Source organism: Scyliorhinus torazame, chromosome 18 (assembly GCF_047496885.1).
Source record: "Scyliorhinus torazame isolate Kashiwa2021f chromosome 18, sScyTor2.1, whole genome shotgun sequence".
NCBI lineage: Eukaryota > Metazoa > Chordata > Chondrichthyes > Carcharhiniformes > Scyliorhinidae > Scyliorhinus > Scyliorhinus torazame.
Window position 1 is genome coordinate 17548487 of NC_092724.1, and position 24544 is coordinate 17573030.

The 24544-nt window shown below is 53.1% G+C and overlaps 1 protein-coding gene across 1 annotated transcript in view; it reads left to right on the forward strand.

The window, feature by feature from the left end:
* Positions 1-16030, forward strand: part of slc5a5 (solute carrier family 5 member 5) — a 65321-nt gene extending 49291 nt beyond the window's left edge. The window contains exons 11-15 of the mRNA XM_072482250.1: positions 1709-1795; positions 3593-3798; positions 9097-9200; positions 12684-12784; positions 15336-16030. Of these exons, the coding sequence (XP_072338351.1) occupies positions 1709-1795; positions 3593-3798; positions 9097-9200; positions 12684-12784; positions 15336-15539 (702 nt within the window). The 3' untranslated portion in view covers positions 15540-16030. The remainder of the gene's footprint in view (positions 1-1708; positions 1796-3592; positions 3799-9096; positions 9201-12683; positions 12785-15335) is intronic.
* Positions 16031-24544: the final 8514 nt, after the last annotated feature.

Consider the following 24544-nt stretch of genomic DNA (forward strand, 5'->3'; position numbering starts at 1 on the left):
CCACGCCGTCGGGAATTTGGCTGGTTGGGGCCAGCGCGTCGCGGGGTGGGTCTCAGGCAATGGCCTGAGGGGGTGGATTCACGGCGCGGCGTAAACCTAGAGTACATCGATTTTCAGGGGACGGATAATCTGAAAGCCCGCACCACTCCCGATTTTGCCATCAAAACGGATTCTCCGCCCCGTCGTCGAACACGATTTTGGCGTCGGGGAGCGGAGAACCCAGTCTCCTGTTTATCCCAGCACTGGTGTGATTTGAGGTTGTTTTGGTTCCCAATGCCACAGCACACACCTGCAGGGTACAGTGTGGCAGTGAGTTGTACAGAACTAGAAAGGTACTAGGTCCAACCCAGGGACCTGTGCTGAAGATGATTCATTTTGCTGGAGTGCTGTGGTTCGAGTCAATGTTTCCATTCCTGAGTTCTCGACAGCTGGATGGGTATGATCCAGGACCATAAGACCATAAGACACAGGAGCAGAATTAGTCCACTCGCCCCATCGAGTCTACTCCACCATTCAATCGTGGCTGATATCTTTCTCATCCCCATTCTCCTACCTTCTCCCCGTAACCCCTGGTCCCTTTGTTAATCAAGAACCTATCTATCTCCGTCTTAAAGATACTCAGTGATTTGGTCTCCACAGCCTTCTGCAGCAAAGAGTTCCACAGATTCACCCCCCTCTGGCTGAAGAAATTCCTCCTCATCTCTGTTTTAAAGGAACGTCCCAATAGTCTGAGATTGTGTCCTCAGGTTCTAGTTTTTCCTACAAGTGGAAACATCCTCTCCACGTCCACTCTATCCAGGCCTCACAGCATCCTGTAAGTTTCAATAAGATCCCCCCCTAATCCTTCTAAACTCTATTGAGTACGGACCCAGAGTCCCCAACTGTTCCTCATACGACAAGCTCTTCATTCCAGGGATCATTCTTGTGAACCTCCTCTGGACCCTTTCCAAGGCCAGCACATCCTTCCTAAGATACGAGGCCCAAAACTGCTCACAGTACTCCAAATGGGGTCTGACCAGAGCCTTATACAGTACATCCCTGGGCTTGTATTCTAGCGTCCTCGACATGAATGCTGACATTCTTAACTGCCGACTGAACCTGCACGTTAACTTAATGAGAATCGTGAACAAGGACTCGCAAGTCCCTTTGTGCTTCTGCTTTCCGAAGCATTTCCCCATTTAGAAAATAGTCAGTGCCTATCCAGAGAGAACATGATATCGTCCCCCCCACCCCCACCCCACCATCCCCACCACACCACCCCCACCACAGTTGACTTGCCCACTCTTGCCGTCCAGGCTCAGAGGTGAATGCCTGGGTGACGCAGTCACCTCTCTGTGTACACCGGTTGCACACGGGGATGGAGTGATTTGGAAAGGGGTTAAGTTGGAGGTGAGGGATGGGCAGGGAATGTGAAAGAGAAAGAAGGAATGGCGAAGAGAAGGGTGTTTAAAAATGTGCACACCTGGCGGGAGCCAATTTTGACTTGGGGTAATACCGTAAATTGGCGGGATAAGTGTTATTAGCGATGAACACCGTGGCCAATTTCTCCTTCCAGGGAAAACAAAAATTGAGAGAGATGCTTAACGTGTATCCCAAGCTAATCTTATCAGGCAGTATTCCCCACTTCACAGCAGCATTCAAACTCAAAATAACCCAACAACTGGTCTCCACACAAAGTCTAACATCAAATATTCAAACTTTTCTCTAGGGTTCCTTCACAGTGATGAGTGTCATCAGTAATCCTTTATTGGGAGCATTTATTCTCGGGATATTTATACCTCCTGCTAACACCGCGGTAAGTCCGGGTTAAAAGTATTCGGCAAGTTGTTTTTTTCTCGATGGCTTATACACCCACCAGAATCAATATATGTCCTTGAGCTGCTCGGAGGCAGCTCTCCTTTGGTGGGAGATCTTGCAGCAAGTCTATATGAGGCCAAGTCCCATTGTATTTCCATATAATGTTGACCACCCAGCTTGCACACATTCCAAAGACGTGAGCTCATTCATAGCTCTGCCACCCAAATCACACCAGGTCCCGTTCTCCCTTGTGTTTGATGACCCACTTTGGTTCCCTGTTCACCGGCCCCTCAATTTTAAATCATCCTCTTTTTCAAATCCTTCCATGGCCTCACCCCTCCCATCCCGTGCGACCGTCACTCTCTGAGGCACAGTTTTAAACTGGAGTGAAATCCTGTCGACTGGAAGACAGGAGCAGCTTCAAGCTTGTGTTTGACTCAAGTTGAAGACTAACAAAATCAATGATATGAAGGATCAAGGGGAGGCTAAGTAAACACGAGATAGGAAAAGAAATAGAAGAATATGCAAATAGGGTGAGGTGATCAAGGGTGGGAGGAGACTCATGCGAAACACCAGCATGGACGAGTGGGGCTGAATGGCAATTCTATGGGCAGAATTCTCCAGCCACTCCCGTTGACGCTATCTTCTGATCCCAGCGAAGTATGGTGGATGGCATGGTGACACGGTCAGCGCTGTTGCATCACGGTGCCAGGGGTCACTCCGTGACAGTGACAGACAAAGTCACTGTCTGGGCGGAATCTGCACGTTCTCCCCATGCCTGCATTGGTTTCCTCCGGGTGCTCCGGTTTCCTCCCACAGTCCAAAGATGTGCAGGTTAGATGGCGTTAAGGGATTATGGGGATAAGCAGCGGGATTCTCCGACCCCCCGCTGGGTCGGAGGATCGCCGGGGGGGGGGGGGGGTGGCGTGAATCCCGTCCCCGCCGGCTGCCGAATTCTCCGGCGGCAGGGATTTGGTGGAGGCGGGAATCGCGCCGGTCGGGGGCCGTTGGCAGCGGCCCCCCCCCCCCCGGCGATTCTCCGGCCTGCGATGGGCCAAGTGGCCGCCCGTTTCCGGCCGGTCCTGCCGGCGTATGTTACGACAGGTACTTACCGGCGGGGCCTGGCTGCGCGGGCGGCCTCCGGGGGGCGCAGGGGGATCTGGCCCCGGGGGGGTGCCCCCATGGTGGCCTGGCCCACGATCAGAGCCCACCGATCCGCGGGAGGGCGTTTGCCGTGGGGGCACACTATTCCTCCGCGCGGGCTGGTGTACCGGTCCGCGATGGCCGGTGCGGAGATGAACCCCCCCACTGCGCATGCGCTGGGATGATGCCAGCACACACTGGTGCTCCCGCGCATGCGCCAACTCGCGGCGGCACCTTCGGGGCGGCCCGGCGCCGGAGTGGTTCGCGCCACTCCTTCCCGCCGGAGTTGCCCGCCCCGCCGGTTTACGAAGAATCCCGCCTAAGGTGTCTTTCAGAGGGTCGGTGCAAACTCGATGGGCCGAATGGCATCCTTGTGCACCATGATTCTATGATCTAAAGTAGGCCCCGGCTGTGGGTTCCTTGGCGGTGACACAGGTGAGGAATGTAAATCGCCATTGACTTTGGTAGAAGTGGAAGACCCCATTGGTGGAGAATCCCGTCCTATGTGTTGTGTTCCTTCAAACTAACCTGTCAATCTTTCGTTTCTCTAATGTAAGTCACTGGCCTCCTGTTATTGAAGTGTTTCTTGAAGTTCATTAACCATGGTTTGATTTGGATTAATTAATCCCGATCCGTGTCATCTCTTTTCCAGGGTGTATTTTCCGGCTTAGCAGCTGGATTTGTAATTTCACTCTGGGTGTCTGTTGGGGGCATTCTCTACCCGCCTAGCCCTGAGATAATGGGCATCCTGCCATTCAACACAGGCAGCTGTCAGCTTTCGGACAACTCCAATGCCACAGTCAATGGCAGTATTTGGCTTCCTGAGACGGGAGCATCGACCTCTGGCTCAAAGAACAGGTGAGAATGAACTCCGCTACATCACAAAGTTCAATACACTCTTTATAACGTTGACATTAACACATGTCTCTAGTCACACGCCACCATCTTTGTGTCTTACTCACCTTCCTCACTCTGTTCTCAAGCAAATCCAGACGTGGAATTGTTTTTGGTCAAGATCCAGAATTGGATAAAGAGGCTGCAAAAACTCAGGGCTGGATGTGACAGGGGGCTGGCAGGCAGGGGTGGGTGGCAGATGTCTGACCCAATCCCACCAGAAGAAAGGTCATCAGGAAGCCAACTAGTTGCATGACTGCCTGCCTGGCTGCGGGCAGTATATATTGCCTGCCAGTGGGACCTCCACCCTCAATGCTCCGCCAGTCTCCACAGCACCAAAACCTCATTAGTGGCCACTGACAGTACTGCACGCAGTCCTAAGAAGAAGGCTCAATGGATCCCAGGACAAGAGTATCTTAGATATTGGGCAGGGACGTTTAGGGAGCAAGGGCAGGGTTTTGGAGTTATGGATTTTGGCAAGCAGATGGATAGGAAGAAAGGGGCGGTTATTACCTTAGGGGGCTACCCCTTGATGGCAAAGGGCACCCCCGAAGATAAAATACCACCCCCCCCTTCCTTCCTGTCCTTTTTTAAAGCTTTCTGTTCAATGGCCTGCCAACTCCTGTCTGATTGCCCACGTTAACCATATAATGAAGTGGGCATTGTATTATTCAGGCAATTAGCTTGTTAACAAGCTCAATTTTTTTTATTCCTTCATGGGTGTCACTGGTTGGACCAGCATTTATTGCCCCTCCCTAATTGCCCTTCAACTGAGTGATTTGCTCGGCCATTTTAGAGGGTATTTAAGAGTCAATCACATTGCTGTGAATCTGGAGTTACATGTAGGCCAGACCAGGCAAGTGATGTGTTGGGTGTTCTAGATCACATACAGGTCACCAACACTTGAAATAGTGCAACACTATTTTATTGAATCATTAACTGTTTAAACATACTTGAACTGTGGGTAAATACGATACTAGCTTTAACTAAAGACCTTTGCCTTGTCCTAACCAGTCGATGCACTCAGCACATGGTGAATGTCTGTTGCAGGCTGTGAGCTCTGTCCTCCTAGCTAGCTGCAACTCGAATGAGCGGGAACTCTGATGCCCCCTGTCTTTATAGTGCGTGTGCTCTGACTGGTGATTGGCTGCGGTGTTGTGTGTGTTGATTGGTCCCACTGTGTGACCATCAGTGTGTGTCTGCACCATGATATACTGGTGTATATTATGACATCCCCCTTTTATAAAAAATGTACCTGCGTGGCAATAAATAGTGTATGGTGAATGTTCCTGACTACGTGTGTGCGAAATATTTACAGGACCAATGTACATAAAAACTAAGCTATTTACATGGGAAGGTGCCTGGTGCAGAAAAACAGTGTGTCACAAGAATAACGAGATGAACACTATATACAAACCACTTGAACGATTAAACGGAAGAACAAAACAAATCAGAAAGTCCATAAGTCCACAAAGTTCACAAATTAACTCACTGAGGTGGGCGAAGAATTCTGGTTGGCCGCCTCAAGGGTGGGTTGGGAGCCGCCGGCTGAGGAGCGGGCTGGACTGCGTCAGACTGAGGAGGATGCAGAGTGACCGGAATCTCTGCATGGTTCAGGTCAGGGGCAACAGGAGGGCGTGGCAATGGTGGAGGATCACGTAGTGAGCGCGGAACGAGACGAAGGGCACGTCGATTACGGTGCAGAATGGAGCCGTCCTGCAGACGAACCAGGAACGAGCGGGGAGCCACCTGCCGAAGAACCACAGCAGTTGCCGACCAGCCACCATGCGGAAGATGGACGCGGACGTTGTCATCTGGAGCCAGAGCCGGGAGATCAGCTGCACGGGAGTCATGAGCCGCCTTGTGCTGTGCACGAGACAGTTGCATCCGGCGAAGGACCGGAACGTGGTTGAGGTCTGGGACATGAATGGACGGCACCGTCGTCCTTAGGGTGCGACCCATGAGCAGATGGGCTGGCGACAGTCCAGTGGACAGTGGAGCCGAGTGATAGGCCAGCTGGGCGAGGTAGAAATCGGACCCAGCATCGGCAGCCTAGCAGAGGAGCTGTTTGACTATGTGAATGAAATGGAAATGAAATGAAATGAATGAAAATCGCTTATTGTTACAAGTAGGCTTCAAATGAAGTTACTGTGAAAAGCCCCTAGTCGCCACATTCCGGCGCCTGTTTGGGGAGGCTGGTACGGGAATCGAACCGTGCTGCTGGCCTGCCTTGGTCTGCTTTAAAAGCCAGCGATTTAGCCCAGTGTGCTAAACCAGGCTGGCATCGGTCGAAATATTTGTCTCTTTTGTTGGATCAAAAAAAGCTAAGACCGGGGCCGTGGTGAGTTTGGTTTTGAGTTCTCTCCATTCGCGCTCGTGGGCAGGAAGCCATTGGAAGTCTGTCGTCTTCCTGACCAGGTTCCTGAGAGCCGTGGTATGAGAGGCGAGGTTAGGGATGAACTTCCCTAGGAAGTTGACCATGCCCAGAAATCGGAGGACCGCCTTCTTGTCCTCTGGCGTTTTCATGGCTGTGATAGCAGCCACCTTGTCCACGTCCGGCCGCACACCCAACTGGGAGATGTGGTCCCCTAGGAACTTGAGTTCCGTCTGACCAAAGAAGCATTTGGCTCTGTTGAGGCGTAGGCCCTGCTCCCGTATGCGTTTGAACACGCGCTGGAGGCGACTGACATGCTCTTGCGGGGTGGTGGACCAAATGATTATGTCATCGACATAGACGCGAACACCTTCAATGCCTTCCATCATTTGTTCCATGATCCTGTGGAACACTTCTGAAGCCGATATGATCCCAAACGGCATCCTGTTGTAACAATATCTGCCAAAGTTGGTGTTAAAGGTACACAGTTTCCTGCTGGATTTGTCGAGCTGGATTTGCCAGAAACCTTTCGAGGCGTTAAGTTTGGTGAAGAGCTTGGCGTGAGCCATCTTGCATGTGATCTCTTCGCGCTTGGGAATCGGATAATGCTCCCTCATGATATTGCGATTCAGATCCTTGGGATCAATGCAAATTCTGAGCTCGCCGGAAGGCTTTTTTACGTACACCATGGAACTGACCCAGTCTGTTGGTTCCGTAACTCTGGAGATCACTCCTTGGTCTTGGAGGTCCTGCAGCTGCTGCTTGAGGCAGTCCTTGAGGGGTGCTGGGACTCTGCGAGGTGCATGCACCACAGGCGTGGCATTCTGTTTGAGTAGGATCTTGTAAGTATATGGGAGCGTGTCCATGCCTTCGAAGACGTCGCGGTGCTGATCGATGATGGCGTCGATTTGCGCCCTGAAGTCAGCGTCCTGGAAGACAGACGTGTCATCAGGAGGGAGAGAGTGGACTCTTTGAACAAGGTTCAGCAGCTTGCACGCCTGTGCGCCTAGCGGGAGTCCTTCGAGGAGCCCACGATCTCGAAAGGAAGGATGGCTCTTCGTGACTTGTGCGTCATTTCAAGTTGGCATGAGCCGGTAGCAGGAATGATGTTGCTATTGTAGTCTAATAGCTGGCAGGCCGATGGAAGGATGGCTGGTTTGACACGAAGGCTTTGGAAAGCAGACCACGCCATGAGATTGGCATAGGCACCAGTGCCCAGGCGGAATCGTATTTGGGACCGGTTGACCGTCAGGGTGGCACACCACTCATCGTCTGCATCAATGCTGTATACCGACAGCAGCTGGTGTCTTTGCTTAAGGGACAGCCTGTTTTTCGTTACGATACCGACTCGAAAAGGCGCCTTTGAGTCCTCTGTGTCACTGCTGTGTGGGAGGTCGGAATCGGACTAGGTAACCGTTGGTTCAATTGCCCGAACATTCCTGCGAGGCTGGCTGAAGCGAGATGAATTGGCAGGCTGAGCTGCTTAACAGAAGGCAGCATAGTGGCCAAGTCCTCCACATCGTAGGCATTGCGGCTTTAAGTGGGCGGAGCCACAGTTGCCGCACATCGTGACGTCAGCACGTTTGTTGCGCCACCATGCGCGGTGCGGTTGCGCGTGTGCGCGCCTGCGCATTACGTTCCTCAACATCGCCGTCCCCTCGTTTGGTGCGTACAAGCGCGGGAGTCCGCAAAAAGCGTGCAAAATGGCCGCTCTCATCCAGGCTGAGGCCCTGGAGGTGCTCAATCACTTGGACCCGTTCTGCCTCGTGGGGACCTTGCCGTGCCGTTTCAGACGCTTGTATTTGGGAATACCGACTCGTGGCGTTTTCATGTAAGACACAGGTCTCGATGGCGGTCGCTAGGGTGAGTTGCTTTACTTTGAGGAGCTGCTGACGTAGGGGGTTTGACTGAACACCGAAAACGATCTGGTCGCGTATCATGGAGTCAGAGGTGGGCCCATAGCTGCAAGATTGCGCAAGGATGGGGAGGTGCGTTAGAAAGGATTGGAAAGGTTCGTCCTTACCCTGCAAACGCTGCTGGAACACGTAGCGTTCGAAACTTTCATTCACCTCTGCGCTGTAGTGAGTGTCAAACTTGAGGAGGACCGTCTTGAACTTTGTCTTATCTTCGACATCTGCAAAGGTGAGAGAGTTGAAAATGTGGATGGCATGGTCCCCGGCCGTGGAGAGGAGAAGAGCAATCTTTCTGGTGTCCGAGGCGCCCTCCCGATCCGTGGCTTCGAGGAAGAGCTGGAAGCGCTGTTTGAAAATCTTCCAGTGGCCCCGCCGTTGCCGGCGATGCGGAGCGGCGGCGGCGGGCTGATGTTGTCCATGTTGCAGGATGACGGAATGCTGGCGGAAGGCAGATCACTTGCAGGTAGGTCTAAGAAATGCTAATATCCCACCACTCCTGGTATCATAATGCGTTGTGTGTTCTGGATCACATAGAGGTCACCAACACTTGAAATAGTGCAACACTATTTTATTAAAAGGTTAACTATTTAAACATACTTGAACTGTGGGTAAATACGATACTAGCTTTAACTAAAGACCTTTGCCTTGTCCTAGCCAGTCGATGCACTCAGCACATGGTGAATGTCTGTGTTACAGGCTGTGAGCTCTGTCCTCCTAGCTAGCTGCAACTCGAATGAACGGGATGTCTTTATAGTGCATGTGCTCTGACTGGTGATTGGCTGCAGTGTTGTGTGTGTTGATTGGTCCCACTGTGTGTCCATCAGTGTGTGTCTGCACCATGATATACTGGTGTATATTATGACAGCAAGGACGGTAGATTTCCTTCCCTAAAGGACATTAGTGAACCAGATGGGAGGAGGCTGCACATTCCGCCCCCTGACACCTCTGACTGTTCTGCTGTCATTTCCTTTGCAGGGCCAGCATTGCAGATGTGTTCTATGCCTTATCTTACCTTTACTATGGAATTTTGGGAACGTTAACAACTGTGGTGGTTGGAATTGGAGTCAGTTATTTAACAGGTATCTGGGACGCGCTTCAGGCTGAATCCTGAGCAGAGGGTTTTGGTCATAAAACAGTTTTATTAAATTATGAAACCTGGCGGTGGGATTCTCCGCCCCCCCCCCCCCCCCAGCCACGTGTTTCTCAGCGATGCGCCGCTCCGTGGCAGCGGAATTCTCACCTCCCACCGCTTGTCAATGGGATTTCCCATTCAAGTCACCCGACGCTGCCGAGAAAGGGAATCCCAACGATAAGAGAATTCGGCCCAAGCCTTTCGCAAACTTTCAAACAAAATATGACAAAGGAAGTCTTGCATTAATCTATATTGGGCCTGAGAGGGATGGACTTTGGAGGTTCTGCAATCTTCATCCCCCAACACGGTGAACCTGTTCAGTCAAGTTCATTGTCGGTTTAAATTCTTAACGAAAAGAGATTTTAAGTCACCAGAAGAGTTTAATTCAGCTATGCTAGCGATGGATTTGGTCTTAAAGCAAAGTGTCCTCTCTCCCAGGAGGCTTTGCCCTAATGAAAGTTATGGAACATGAGACCTTAAGACTTTGTAGCAGTAGTGGGTCATTCGGCCCATCGAGTCTGTTCTGTCGTTTAACGAGATCCATGATTGATCTGATATGATAATCCTCAACTCCACTTTTCCGCCTTCTCTCCATAACCATGACTGATTAAAAATCTGTCTATCTCAGCCGTCAACATATTTAATGACCCAACCTCTACAGCCCTCTGTGGTAAAGAATTCCACCGATTCATTACCCTCTGAGAGGAGAAATTGCCCCTCATTTCTGTCTTAAATATGTGATCGCGTACTCTGAGATTATGTCCTCTGGTGACTCTCCCACCTCTCAGCATCTACCCTGTTAAGTTCCCTGAGTACCCTATCTGTCTCAATAGGGTCACTTCTCATTCTTCTAAACTTCAATGGGAATAGGCCTGACCGACTCAACCTCTCGTAATAAGAAACTCCCTCCATGCCCGGAATCAACCTGGTGAACCTTCTCTGGGCTGCCTCCAGTATCAGTATATCTTTTGTTAGATAAGGAGAACATAACTGTTGACAGTATTCCTGGTGTGGTCTAACTAGTCCCTTGGATAGTTTCAGCAAGACTTCCCTATTTTACACTCCATGCTCTTTGAAGTAAAGGCCAACATCCCATTTGCATTTCCAATTGCTGCTGGACTTGCATGCTCGCTTTTATGGTTTATGCACAGACTCCCAAACCCCTCGGTGCTGCAGCTTTCTGCAGTCCTTCTCCATTGAAATAATAACGAGTGGCCGCCCGTTTTCGGCCAGTCCTGCCGGCGTAAATCAAACCAGGTCCTTACCGGCGGGGCCTGGCTCTGCGGGCGGCCTGCGGAGTCTTCGGGGGAGGCGCGGGGGGATCTGCCCCCCCCGGGGGGTCCCCACGGTGGCCTGGCCCGCAATCGGGGCCCACCGATCTGCGGGCGGGCGTGTGCCGTGGGGGCACTCTTTCCCTCTGCGCCGGCCGGTCGCTGTAACGGTCCACCATGGCCGGTGCGAAGAAGAACCCCCCTGCGAATGCGCTGGGATCACGCCAGAACACGCTGGCGCTCTCGCGCATGCGCCAACCCGTGCCGGCCGGCGGAGGCCCTTCGACACCGGTTGGCATGGCGCCAACCCCGCCGGTGCCGGCCTAGCCCCTGAAGGTGCAGAGGTTCACGCCACCCCTCGTCGCCGGTACGGCCCGCCCCGCCAGATACCGGAGAATCCCGGCCATTGTATTCCATCTGCCATGTTTTTGCCCACTCATCTAACCTGTCTAGGTGCCCCTGTAGACCGCGTTTGTCATCTTCACCACTTGTCTTCATGCCTATTTTTGTGTCATCCGCAAAGTTGACAATAGTACCTTCACTTACCTCGTCCAAATCGTTATGATACATTGGGCGGGATTCTCCGTGAACCGGCGGGGTGGGCAACTCCGGCGCCGAGGAGTGACGTGAACCAGTCCGTCGTCGGGCCGCCCCGAAGGTGCGGAATCCTCCACACCTTCAGGGGCTAGGCCGGCGCCGGAGTTGTTGGCGCCGCTCCAGCCGGCGTCAAAGGGCCTCCGCCAGCCGGCGCGAGTTGGCACATGCGCGGGAGCGCCAGCGTGTGCGGGCGTCATCCCAGCGCATGCGCAGGGGGGTTCTTCTCCGCGCCGGCCATGGCGGAGGTTGACAGCGGCCGGTGCGGAGGGAAGAGTGCCCCCACGACACAGGCCCACCCGCGGATCGGTGGGCCCCGATTGTGGGCCAGGCCACCATGGGGGCACCCCCGAGGACTCTGCAGGCCACCCATGGAGCCAGGTCCCAGCGGTAAGGACCTGTTGTGATTTACGCCGGCGGGACCCACCGAAAACGGGCGGCAATTCTGCCCGTCGCAGGACGGAGAATCGCCGGGGGGGGGCCGCTGCCAGCAGCCACCAAGGGGTGCACCGCGATTCCCGCCCCCGCCAAAACCCCGGTGCCGGAGAATTCGGCAGCCGGCAGGGGCGGGATTCGCGCGGCCCCTGGCGATTCACCGACCCGGTGGGGGGTCAGAGAATCCCGCACATTGTAAATAATTGTGGCCTCAGCACTGATCCCTGTGGCATTCCTCTAGTTTTAACTTGCCATCCTGAAATAGCCCTTCTTATCCCAACTCCCTGTCTTCTATCAGTGAGTCAATCCACTCGCGATGCTAATATAGTACCCCAACACCATGGGTTCTTATCTTATTAAGTAGCCTTTTGTGTGGTACCTGATTGCACTATGCTTCACAGGTATATTATAGCACAGGCTGGTCTAGCATATGGCCCAAGGGCCAATGTACCAAAACACCGTCGACTGTGAGTATGTGAACCTGGCGAGAGACTCTAGAGTGCGCGTGTGCACAAAGCCCACGTTCACTACACGTTTATGTGGCTCTGAAGGCTTTCCCCCAGTTCCTGTTGCTCAGGCCTGGCCACTTTCCCCCGGTGCTCCATGCATTTTCCCAGTTCTCTCCAGGTTTCCTCGGTATCCCCCCGCCCTGCGTTCCCACCCTGCCCACCACCCCCCATCTCTCTACCACCCCTGAATTTCCTGTCCCACCCCCTCCTGTCTATGTGCATGCCTGTGTGCATGTGTGTCTGCATGTATGTGTGCGTGTACATGTATGTGTGCATGTATGTATGTGTGCGCGCGTGCATGTGTGCATTTTTGCATATGTGTGTGTATGTTTGTGGGCATGTGCATGTATGTGTGCATGTATGCATGTGTATGTGCATACATGTGTGCATGTATGCAAGTGTGTGTGCATGCATGTGTGCATGAATGCATGATGCATATGTGTAAGCGTGTGTTTGTGTGTATATACGTGTGTGTGTGTATATGTGTGTGTGCATGTGCGCGTGCATGTGTGTGCGTGTTTGTGTGTGCGTGTGTTTTAACTAAGTCAAATCCCTCAGACCAGAGGAAAGGGCGATGAAAGGTGAGTATGGCTATTCACTGATTGTTTCTTATTTTCTTAGGGCCAACTAAGAGAGAAGAGATTGCCAAAGGTCTACTCTGGTGGGATCTTTCAGAAATGGAGGCAGTTTCTGACAAGACTGAGCAATTGAGAAACAGAGAGGTAAGTTTGAACAATATTAAATTGACCATAACAGAGGGGGACGACAATATCGACCAAACTCCTCAGGACGTAGGAGTGTAGGGGAGGAGTGTAAGGGAGGGGTGTAGTGGTGGGGTGTAGGGTAGGGATGGAGTGTGTGGGATAGGTGTAAGGGCGAGTTATAGGGGAAGGGTGTAGGAAAGGGGCAGGGTGTAGGCATGAGGGTGTAGGGGGGGGGTGTCGTTATGGGAGTTTAGGGGAGGGGTGTAGGGGAGGGGTGTAGGGGAGGGGTGTAGGGGAGGGGTGGAACGGAGGGGTGTAGGGGAGGGGTGTAGGGGAGGGGTGTAGGGGAGGGGTGTAAGGGATGGGTGTAGGGGAGGGGTGTAGGGGGGGGTGTAGGGGAGGGGTGTAGGGGAGGGGTGTAGGGGAGGGGTGTAGGGGATGGGTGTAGGGGATGGGTGTAGGGGATGGGTGTAGGGGATGGGTGTAGGGGAGGGGTGTAGGGGAGGGGTGTAGGGGAGGGGTGTAGGGGAGGGATGGAACGGAGGGGTGTAGGGGATGGGTGTAGGGGATGGGTGTAGGGGATGGGTGTAGGGGATGGGTGTAGGGGATGGGTGTAGGGGATGGGTGTAGGGGAGGGGTGTAGGGGAGGGGTGTAGGGGAGGGGTGTAGGGGAGGGATGGAACGGAGGGGTGTATGGGAGGGGTGTAGGGGAGGGGTGTAGGGGAGGGGTGTAGGGGAGGGGTGGAACGGAGGGGTGTAAGGGAGGGGTGTAGGGGAGGGGTGTAGGGGAGGGGTGGAACGGAGGGGTGTAAGGGAGGGGTGTAGGGGAGGGGTGTAGGGGAGGGATGGAACGGAGGGGTGTATGGGAGGGGTGTAGGGGAGGGGTGTAGGGGAGGGGTGGAACGGAGGGGTGTAAGGGAGGGGTGTAGGGGAGGGGTGTAGTGGAGGGGTGTAGGGGAGGGGTGTAGGGGAGGGGTGTAGGGGAGGGGTGGAACGGAGGGGTGTATGGGAGGGGTGTAGGGGAGGGGTGTAGGGGAGGGGTGGAACGGAGGGGTGTAAGGGAGGGGTGTAAGGGAGGGGTGTAGGGGAGGGGTGTAGGGGAGGGGTGGAACGGAGGGGTGTAAGGGAGGGGTGTAGGGGAGGGGTGTAAGGGAGGGGTGTACGGGTATTTTTCTCTTCAATGGATCTGCTGATCATAAATTCTTCAATTCACCTGATGCAATCGACACACAATGTTGATGATCACCTCGTTACTGACCCGATGGAAATCTCTCTCACCAAAACGAGGACGGCAGACGTTCTATAGTGCCTTTCATGAACAGCGGACACCCCAAAGTGCGTTGGGGCAGTGGAGCAGTTATGGAGGATAGTCACTCCTGTAATATAGGACCAAAGCAGCCAATTTGTGCACAGCAAGCTCCCACTAACAGCAATGTGACAAAACAATATATTTATCATGGTGTTGATTGAGGGATAATTATTGGCCAAAACACAGGGAGAGAATTCCCTCCCCTTCTATGAAATAATGCCATAGGATCATTGACATCCGCACGAGAGGACTGACAGGACCTCAGATTAAGGCCCCGTCTTAAAGACAGCACTTTGAACAGTGTAGCACTCCCTCAGCACAGTGCTGGAGCATCGGCCACAACCTTTGTGCTCCGGCACTCGAGTTGGAGTCAGCCACTGAGACATGAGTGCTAATCACTGCCTCACAGCTGATTCCAACATGGGGCACACAGAGGCCTGTAACAAATGTGGGCTGACACTTGAGTGCAGCTTTGAGCGAGGGCCGCACTGTCAGATGTGCTGTCTTTTGGATGAGATGCGTGTCGTGTACTGTAACCAATGCCCTCTGTGTAGTGTGTCACACGATTACGTGGGACATCGTCAGAGGCACTTGGGAGATCTTCCCTCTCTTCCATCTCAGACTGTGAGCAAGAAACGCTTCTGTAAATAAACTCTGGTAACCGGCTCAGTAACCTACGGTGTGGGAACCTGGTTATCCTTCTGTCTCTGCTGTGAAGTAAAAGTAAAATCCCTTAAGACACAACAGTGGAAAGACAAAACTGGCGGCGAGGAATTTTTCCAGTGAAATAGTCAGAAATAAACAGACCAGACCTGGATCTTGAGGCGAAGATCGATTTTCGGGAGACCACTTCGCCATCCACAAATGTGCGGTAAAACTGGCTGTCGTGACCAGGGTTTTTAACTCTGCCAGGAGTGCATATTAATTTTAGAATCACAATTCCAAAGGGTACCCTGGTCAATATTTATCCCTCAATCAACACCTGAAACAGGTGAGCTGGCCGTGATCACTTTGCTGTTTGTGGGATCTTGCTGTGCACAAAGGGACTGCTGCCATTTCCTGCATTACAGCAGTGACTAGATCCCCAACAACACTTTGTTTTTCGGGGATGGGGCCATGGCGTCACTTAAATGCAAGTCTTTCTTTCTTCACCCCCCCGCCCCCCCCCTGTCCCTCAATTCGCCATTCCTGGCACACTCCTTTATTGTGGAGACTACACTCCATCCTCGTCTCACTCTCCTCCTGCTTCCTTATCCGCAGGTTCCTGTTTTGCAAAGCAACCAGCCCATGCTGAAACGCAGAGGCTCCACAACATCAATTCTCCGGGCTCCGGACGAAGCAGGTCGCGAGGAGTTACTAGTCCAGCCCGAAGAATCCATTCATTGGGACGCACACATGGGTGAAAACCGCTCCGCAATCCTGGATGAAACTTATTTGTCTTCACTGACAGAAACCTGTGTTTGAATTAAAATCCTCCCAACAGGAGATGAAACTGAACTGTACCCAACCAATGGCTGTCAACGTGAGTCCCAATGCTGCTGTCTATCGTGGATTCATTTCACATACTCCTCGTTCGCAAACCTCGGGCGCAATTCAGCAGACTCAAGGTGAAGTCCGGTTTTGGGCACCCTTGGCGGAGTGTTTCGTGACGGAATCGCAACCCATATTCAACGGCACTTAGTGCCAAAAATGAACCCCCGCAAGATACTCGACATGGTTGCCTCGCTGTCTGATTCGCCCGACTTGCGCCTCAGCTGCTAACAAGGGGGAGCTGCTTTTAAACATTCCGGTTATGTTCCTTGTCTTGTTCTCCAAGATAGCGAAAGATGTAGTGTTGACAAAGAACATAAATTAGTTTTGATTCAAACATCTAGTTTTATTTTACACTGCTTAACTTGATTTGGTTTGTACACTCTACTGAGTAACAGATAATAAAATAATAGTACTGAACCTGTGATACAGTAATTAATAATCTCTCTAATTTATAAACTACACTTTAACTCAATCTCACACTATCCTTCTACATCAAAATCTCCATCAGCTTCTCCCAGCATGCCTAGAGACGCAGCCTTTTATAAGATCACTCAGTGGTGCCATCTAGTGCTGATATGCAGGAACATCATCTTGTTAACCCTTTACTATACTTGGACGATACATATCATTACAGTTCACTCACCACTCACTCCCAGTCAACACACAAGCATGGCAGCGTGTCAGACCTGCTCCTCGATTTGAGGATTCCAACCTGGTCAGGCCTCTCAACGCTGCGGATGAGAGGCACCCTGTTCCCCCCCAGGCGGTCGGAGAACCAGCAGCAGGATCAGCAATGCCGCCTGGGTGGCAGCGGCCGTCAGTGCGGGCAGCGTGACCAGCAGGACTGCCGTCCAATGTAGGGTGAAGACCAATGACCTCCATGAGCTGCATGGGTAAGTTACCACCTCTCTCCTGGCATCAGTTCCACCTGCAACCCCTCAAATTCCCAAACCCCCCTTCTACCCCCCCCCACCCCCAATTGACTGGCTGACGCCTCCCCACGTCCGGTCTTCATGTTTGTTCCTCAGAACTCCTTGGCACCCAGCAGCATAACCCCTTCATGTTCAGGTGCGGTGCCCCCACATGCCACCTGACCCATCAAGCGTGTGGATCTCATTGCCCTCTTTATGTCCCCGCACCACACAGATTGACATCAGGTGGAGGCAGGAACCTCCAAGAGAGTCAGCAGTCGGATGACCATGGTTGAGGTCCTCAACATCATGGCCCAGTTGCTGAGGATGGGTCCCAAATGCGATGGACATTGCCGAGGCTCTGCAGAGCGTGGCCCAGTCACTGAGGAGCATCGCTGAGGGCATCAACACCATGGCGCAGACAATGGCGAGCCTCCAGGACTGGCAGAGCCAGATGACTCTGAGGTCTCTGGACCTCACTCCAAACGCCCCTCCGTCCAATCGGGTCTCCCAGGGCACCCTCAGGGAGGAGAATGCGCTGGAAGCCAACTCGGGGCCCGCCACCAAGGAGAATATTGCGGTCTCCATTTCTTTGAATCCCCCCTTCCAGTGCATCTCAAAGGCAGCCGGCAGAACAAGTTGGCACGGCGACACCGTTAAGTTGGCTGGAGCCCCCCCAGCTGACGTCTGCCAAGGGCATCAAAGGCCACAGGACGCGGAAAGCAGCAGGCTGCCTCCACCTCTGATGTGCATCCGGGGGGGACACCTAGCTGCCGCAGTAGACCATGGAAGAACAAGGAGCACTGAGTGGGCGCTTGCAGGGGATGTTCATTGTTTCCGACTAGGGAGAATGGAAATCTGTCACAGTGATACGTCCACTATTAAAACATGCCACACCTCGTACATGTGAAGGCCCAAGATCTCAAGCCCCCGAAGCAGCCCCTTTTCGGAGGCTGGGTGTGAGCGGGCGGTCAGCAGAAAGACTGGAGTCACGCGTTAACACAAACTGAGGAACATCAGAGCGAGCGGTCACCACCCTCCTGCCTTGTACGGTAACCCGCTGACCGTGATGACACGAGCCCACTGCCCTGGGGTGATGTTACACAGACCCTCACATGGGGGCAGCAGGGGGGTCGGAGAGGGGGTGGTAAGATGGGTGGGGGGGGTGGAAACGTGGTGAGGGAAATGGGAGAAAGGGAGGGATTGGGGGTTAGGGGAATGGGGGGGAAAAGAGGGAAATGGGGGCATGGCATGGGGGTGGGTGGAATGGGAGAGGGAGGGCAATGGGGGTGAGGGTCGGGGGTTGGGGGAGGGTAATGGTAGAAGGGGGCCATTGGGCTGCATGTTGGAAAATGGAAATAGCCACTCACCTCCTCAGTGGCCCTCAGTAGCCACTGCGTCAGGTCCCCATTTTTGAAAAGGAGTTCTAAAAGACGCCCACGTGACACCCCGCTGGTCATTCCCGGGAGACCGCTGCTTTCGACTTCAATCTCGTAAAAGAGATTGAAAATAATGCAAATGAAGGTTAATGGTATACTCACCATTTTTGGACTTGATCCTGAACTCGCCGTGCTGTACCTGTCCTGGGAGTGTTTGGTGGGGACAGTGTAGAGGGAGCTTTACACTGTATCTAACCCCGTGCTGCACCTGTCCTGGGAGTGTTTGGTGGGGACAGTGTAGAGGGGGCTTTACTCTGTATCTAACCCTGTGCTGTACATGTCCTGGGAGTGTTTGATGGCGTCAGTGTAGAGGGAGCTTTAGTCTGTATCTAACCCCGTGCTGTACCTGTCCTGGGAGTGTTTGATGGGGACAGTGTAGAGGGAGCTTTACTCTGTAACTAACCCCGTGCTGTACCTGTGCTGGGAGTGTTTGATGGGGGCAGTGTAGAGGGAGCTTTACTCTGTATCTAACCCCGTGCTGCACCTGTCCTGGGAGTGTTTGATGGGGACAGTGTAGAGGGAGCTTTACTCTGTATCTAACCCTGTGCTGTACCTGTGCTGGGAGTGTTTGATGGGGGCAGTGTAGAGGGAGCTTTACTCTGTATCTAACCCCGTGCTGCACCTGTCCTGGGAGTGTTTGATGGGGACAGTGTAGAGGGAGCTTTACTCTGTATCTAACCCCGTGCTGCACCTGTCCTGGGAGTGTTTGATGGGGACAGTGTAGAGGGAGCTTTACTCTGTATCTAACCCCGTGCTGCACCTGTCCTGGGAGTGTGTGATGGGGACAGTGTAGAGGGAGCTTTACTCTGTATCTAACCCCGTGCTGTACCTGTCCTGGGAGAGTTTGATGGGGACAGTGTAGAGGGAGCTTTACCCTGTATCTAACCCCGTGCTGTACCTGTCCTTTGAGTGTTTGATGGGGACAGTGTAGAGGGAGCTTTACTCTGTATCTATCCCCGTGCTGTACCTGTCCTGGGAGTGTTTGATGGGGACAGTGTAGAGGGAGCTTTACCCTGTATCTAACCCCGTGCTGTACCTGTCCTGTGAGTGTTTGATGGGGACAGTGTAGAGGGAGCTTTACTCTGTATCTAACCCCCTGCTGTACCTGTCCTGGGAGTGTTTGATGGGGACAGTGTAGAGGGAGCTTTACTGTGTCTAACCCTGTTCTGTACCTGTCCTGGGAGTGTTTGATGGAGACAGTGTAGAGGGAGCTTTACACTGTATCTAACCCCGTGCTGCACCTGTCCTGGGAGTGTTTGGTGGGGACAGTGTAGAGGGGGCTTTACTCTGTATCTAACCCTGTGCTGTACATGTCCTGGGAGTGTTTGATGGTGTCAGTGTAGAGGGAGCTTTACTCTGTGTCTAACCCTGTGCTGCACCTGTCCTGGGAGTGTTTGATGCGGACAGTGTAGAGGGAGCTTCACTCTGTATCTAACCCCGTGCTGCACCTGTCCTGGGAGTGTTTGATGGGGACAGTGTAGAGGGAGCTTTACTCTGTATCTAACCCCGTGCTGTACCTGTGCTGGGAGTGTTTGATGGGGACAGTGTAGAGGGCGCTTTACTCTGTATCTAACCCCGTGCTGCACCTGTCCTGGGAGTGTTTGATGGGGATAGTGTAGAGGGAGCTTTACTCTGTATCTAACCCCGTGCTGCACCTGTCCTGGGAGTGTTTGATGGGGACTGTGTAGAGGGAGCTTTACTCTGTATCTAACCCCGTGCTGTACCTGTCCTGGGAGTGTTTGATGGGGACAGTGTGAGGGAGCATTACTCGGTATCTAACACCGTGCTGCACCTGTCCTTGGAGCGTTTGGTGGGGACCGTGTAGAGGGAGCTTTACTCTGTATCTAACCCTGTGCTGTACCTGTCCTGGGAGCGTTTGATGGGGACAGTGTAGAGGGAGCTTTACTCTGTATCTAACCCAGTGCTGTACCTGTCCTGGGAGTGTTTGATGGGGACAGTGTAGTGGGAGCTTTACTCTGTATCAACCTCATGCTGTACCTGTCCTGGGAGTGTGTGATGGGGACAGTGTAGAGAGAGCTTTACTCTGTATCTAACCCCGTGCTGTACCTGTCCTGGGAGAGTTTGATGGGGACAGTGTAGAGGGAGCTTTACCCTGTATCTAACCCCGTGCTGTACCTGTCCTTTGAGTGTTTGATGGGGACAGTGTAGAGGGAGCTTTACTCTGTATCTATCCCCGTGCTGTACCTGTCCTGGGAGTGTTTGATGGGGACAGTGTAGAGGGAGCTTTACCCTGTATCTAACCCCGTGCTGTACCTGTCCTGGGAGTGTTTGATGGGGACAGTGTAAAGGGAGCTTTACTCTGTATCTAACCCTGTCCTGTACCTGTCCTGGGAGTGTTTGATGGGGACAGTGTAGAGGGAGCTTTACTCTGTATCTAGCCCCGTGCTGCACTTGTCCTGGGAGTGTTTGATGGGGACAGTGTAGAGGGAGCTTTACTCTGTATCTAGCCCCGTGCTGTACCTGTCCTGGGAGTGTTTGATGGGGACAGTGTAGAGGGAGCTTTACCCTATATCTAACCCCGTGCTGTACCTGTCCTGTGAGTGTTTGATGGGGACAGTGTAGAGGGAGCTTTACTCTGTATCTAACCCCCTGCTGTACCTGTCCTGGGAGTGTTTGATGGGGACAGTGTAGAGGGAGCTTTACTGTGTCTAACCCTGTTCTGTACCTGTCCTGGGAGTGTTTGATGGAGACAGTGTGGAGGGAGCTTTACTCTGTATCTAACCCCGTGCTTTATCTGTCCTGGGTGTGTTTGTAAGTGTAGCGGGAGCTTTACTCTGTATCTAACCCCGTGCTGTACCTGTCCTGGGAGTGTTTGATGGGGACAGTGTCGAGGAAGCTTTACTCTTTATCTAACCCCGTGCTGTACCTGTCCTGGGAGTGTTTGATGGGGACAGTGTCGAGGGAGCTTTACTCTGTGGCCGTGATTTGAGCTCACACGTGCCAGGGTTAGCAGCACGAGTGGAAAATCTCACGAGAATCTGGAAACGCGGATCTCGCCGGAGAGATTGAGTTTCCTGATCCCCCCCCCCCCACCACCCCCCCCCCCCCCCACCCCCCCCCCCCCCCCCACCCCCACCTCTCGCCAGCATTGAAATTCACGGCCACAAAGGGCGTACACCTCACTGAAATAAATTTGAATTTATTTCAATGCTATTAGCCACAGAACGATCCCTGCCCACTAAACGCTCATTCGATGTGAGTTTAGAACCGGTTGAGCCAGGCATGTGGCAGTCGAGGGCATTCCTCCGGTAGGTGCAGATTGAGGTATAGCCCAGGGTGGGGGCATAGAGGGCTATGTCTCATGATAGGTGGGGTAGAGGAGACATTGGTGGGGGGCGGGGGGGGGGGGGTGGTGTACTGGCAGTGATGTTGGGAGGGAGGGTGTGAGAGAAGAGGTGACGAGAACCCTAGGGACCTTTGTGCTGCATCTGGGAGCCATTAGGCCGCAGCGCTGATTGGGGTGCCCTTTAAAGCTGCCCCCCCCGGTCTCTTTGGAGCTGGTCCTCGGCACCATGAGGGCCCGACCCTAGAGTTTTAAAAAATTCGTTCATGGGCCATGGGTGCCTCTGGCTGTGCCAGCATTTATTGCCCATCCCTAATTGAACAAAGAACAAAGAACAAAGAAATGTACAGCACAGGAACAGGCCCTTCGGCCCTCCAAGCCCGTGCCGACCATGCTGCCCGACTAAACTACAATCTTCTACACTTCCTGGGTCCGTATCCTTCTATTCCCATCCTATTCATATATTTGTCAAGATGCCCCTTAAATGTCACTATCGTCCCTGCTTCCACTACCTCCTCCGGTAGCGAGTTCCAGGCACCCACTACCCTCTGCGTAAAAAACTTGCCTCGTACATCTACTCTAAACCTTGCCCCTCTCACCTTAAACCTATGCCCCCTAGTAATTGACCCCTCTACCCTGGGGAAAAGCCTCTGACTATCCACTCTGTCTATGCCCCTCATAATTTTGTATACCTCTATCAGGTCTCCCCTCAACCTCCTTCGTTCCAGTGAGAACAAACCGAGTTTATTCAACCGCTCCTCATAGCTAATGCCCTCCATACCAGGCAACATTCTGGTAAATCTCTTCTGCACCCTCTCTAAAGCTTCCACATCCTTCTGGTAGTGTGGCGACCAGAATTGAACACTATACTCCAAGTGTGGCCTAACTAAGGTTCTATACAGCTGCAACATGACTTGCCAATTCTTATACTCAATGCCCCGGCCAATGAAGGCAAGCATGCCGTATGCCTTCTTGACTACCTTCTCCACCTGTGTTGCCCCTTTCAATGACCTGTGGACCTGTACTCCTAGATCTCTTTGACTTTCAATACTCTTGAGGGTTTTACCATTCACTGTATATTCCCTACCTGCATTAGCCCTTCCAAAATGCATTACCTCACATTTGTCCGGATTAAACTCCATCTGCCATTTCTTCGCCCAAGTCTCCAGACAATCTAAATCCTGCTGTCTAAAATCCAGCAATCTAAATTGCTCTTGACAGGACAGTTAAGAGTCACCCACATTGCTGTAGGTCTGGAGTCACCTGTAGGCCAGACCGGGTAAGGACAGCAGATTTCCCTCCCTAAAGGACATTAGTGAACCAGATGGGGTTTCACAACAATCGGCAATAGTTTCCCGATTTTGATGAATTCAACTTTCACCATCTGCAGTGGGTGGGATTCGAACCTGTGTCCCCAGAGCATTACTCTGGGTCTCTGGTTTACTAGTCCAGTGACAATACCATTGCTCCACCGCCTCCCCAGTGACGGCGCAAACCACGCCCACTCAATTGTTTTTTTCGAAGAGGCTCAAGATTCTGTGAAAAAACTGGAGCTGGAGATATCCACGCCAGCTTTCTGCCTGAGCTCGACACTTGACCAAGTTCTGGTGAGATTCTGCCCTGTATCTAACCTCTGTCCTGGGAGTGTTTGATGAAGATATTCCACTGAGTGTTATATTTTGAGTTAGTTGCCGAATTGTGTCTGTTATAAGTTACACGTAAGTTAAGCTACACTACCGCTGCTCCCTTGGCGGTCGGAGAATCGCCAGGGGCTGGCGTGAATCCCGCCCCCGCCGGTTGCTGAATTCTCCGGCACCGGATATTCGGCGGGGGCGGGAATCGCGCCGGTTGACGGCCCCCCCGGCGATTCTCCGGCCCGGATGGGCCGAAGTCCCGCAGCTAGAATGCCTGTCCTGCCGGCGTGGATTAAACCACCTCTCTCACCGGCGGGACAAGGCGGCGCGGGCGGGCTCCGGGGTACTGGGGGGGGGTGGGCGCGGGGCGATCTGGCCCCGGGGGGTGCCCCCACGGTGGCCTAGCCCGCGATCGGGGCCCACCGATCCGCGGGCGTGCCTGTGCTGTGGGGGCACTCTTTTCCTTCCGCCTTCACCACGGTCTCCACCATGGCGGAGGCAGAAGAGACTCCCTCTGCGCATGCGCGGGGATGCCGTGAGCGGCCGCTGACGCTCCCGCGCATGCGCCACCCGACAATGTCATTTACATGCCAGCTGGCGGGGCACCAAAGGCCTTTCCCGCCAGCTGGAGGGGAGGAAATCAGTCCGCCGCGGGCCTAGCCCCTCAAGGTTAGTGCTCGGCCGGTCAAGATGCGGAGGATTCCGCACCTTTGGGGCGGCGCGATGCCGGACTGATTTGCGCCGTTTTTGGTGCCGGTCGGTGGACATCGCGCCGATTACGGAGAATCCCGCCTGAGGAGTTCATCGATCATGGTATTTACAGTGCAGAAGGAGGCCATTCGGCCCAACGAGTCTGCACCGGCCCTTACAAAGAGCGCCCCATTGAAGCCCACGTATGTACCTTAACCCCCACTTAGCATTTTTTGGACACTATAAGGGCAATTTTTCATGGCAAATCCACCTAACCTGCACATCTTTGGACTGTGGGAGGAAACCGGAGCACCCGGAGAAAACCCACGCAGACACGGGGAGAACGTGCAGACTCCGCACGGACAGTGACCCAGCCGGGAATTGAACCTGGGACCCTGGCTCTGTGAAGCAACTGTGCTAACCACTGTGCTACCGTGCTGCCCACCAGCTGTGACCACAACGAGATCAGCTGTGAACGGCAGAGCCGGCTCGTTGGGCAAAATGGCCTACTCCTGCTACTAAGTCCTGTGTTCCTATGTTCGAAAGTAAGTCAGACTGCTTCAAGGTTAATGTGCTTCAGATTATACCTTTTTTCATGGAGCAAAGGATTGAAGGAGTCTCCTCCAGCAAGCTGGTCATTGTGATTGTAATACTGCCATCAAGTGGCAAACGCAAAAACTGCAATTGCATTCTCTTCAGAGAGACACTGCCCTCCACAACTGACCCACTGAAAATATGTTGCTTGCAATAGTCCAAGGGGAAAATTTTAACTTGGAGATTAAGGTTTGATACTTAGCGAAGCAGCTGAAAAATCTCAAATAAGAACAGAAAATTCTAAAAATACCCGGGTTCTGCGGAGAGAAAAAACACGATGAAGAAGTTTGCCGGGAACCAAAATTATTCGAAGAAGGACGAGTCTCAGATGCTGGAAGGACGTTGGGGGTGACGCCAGTCCAGT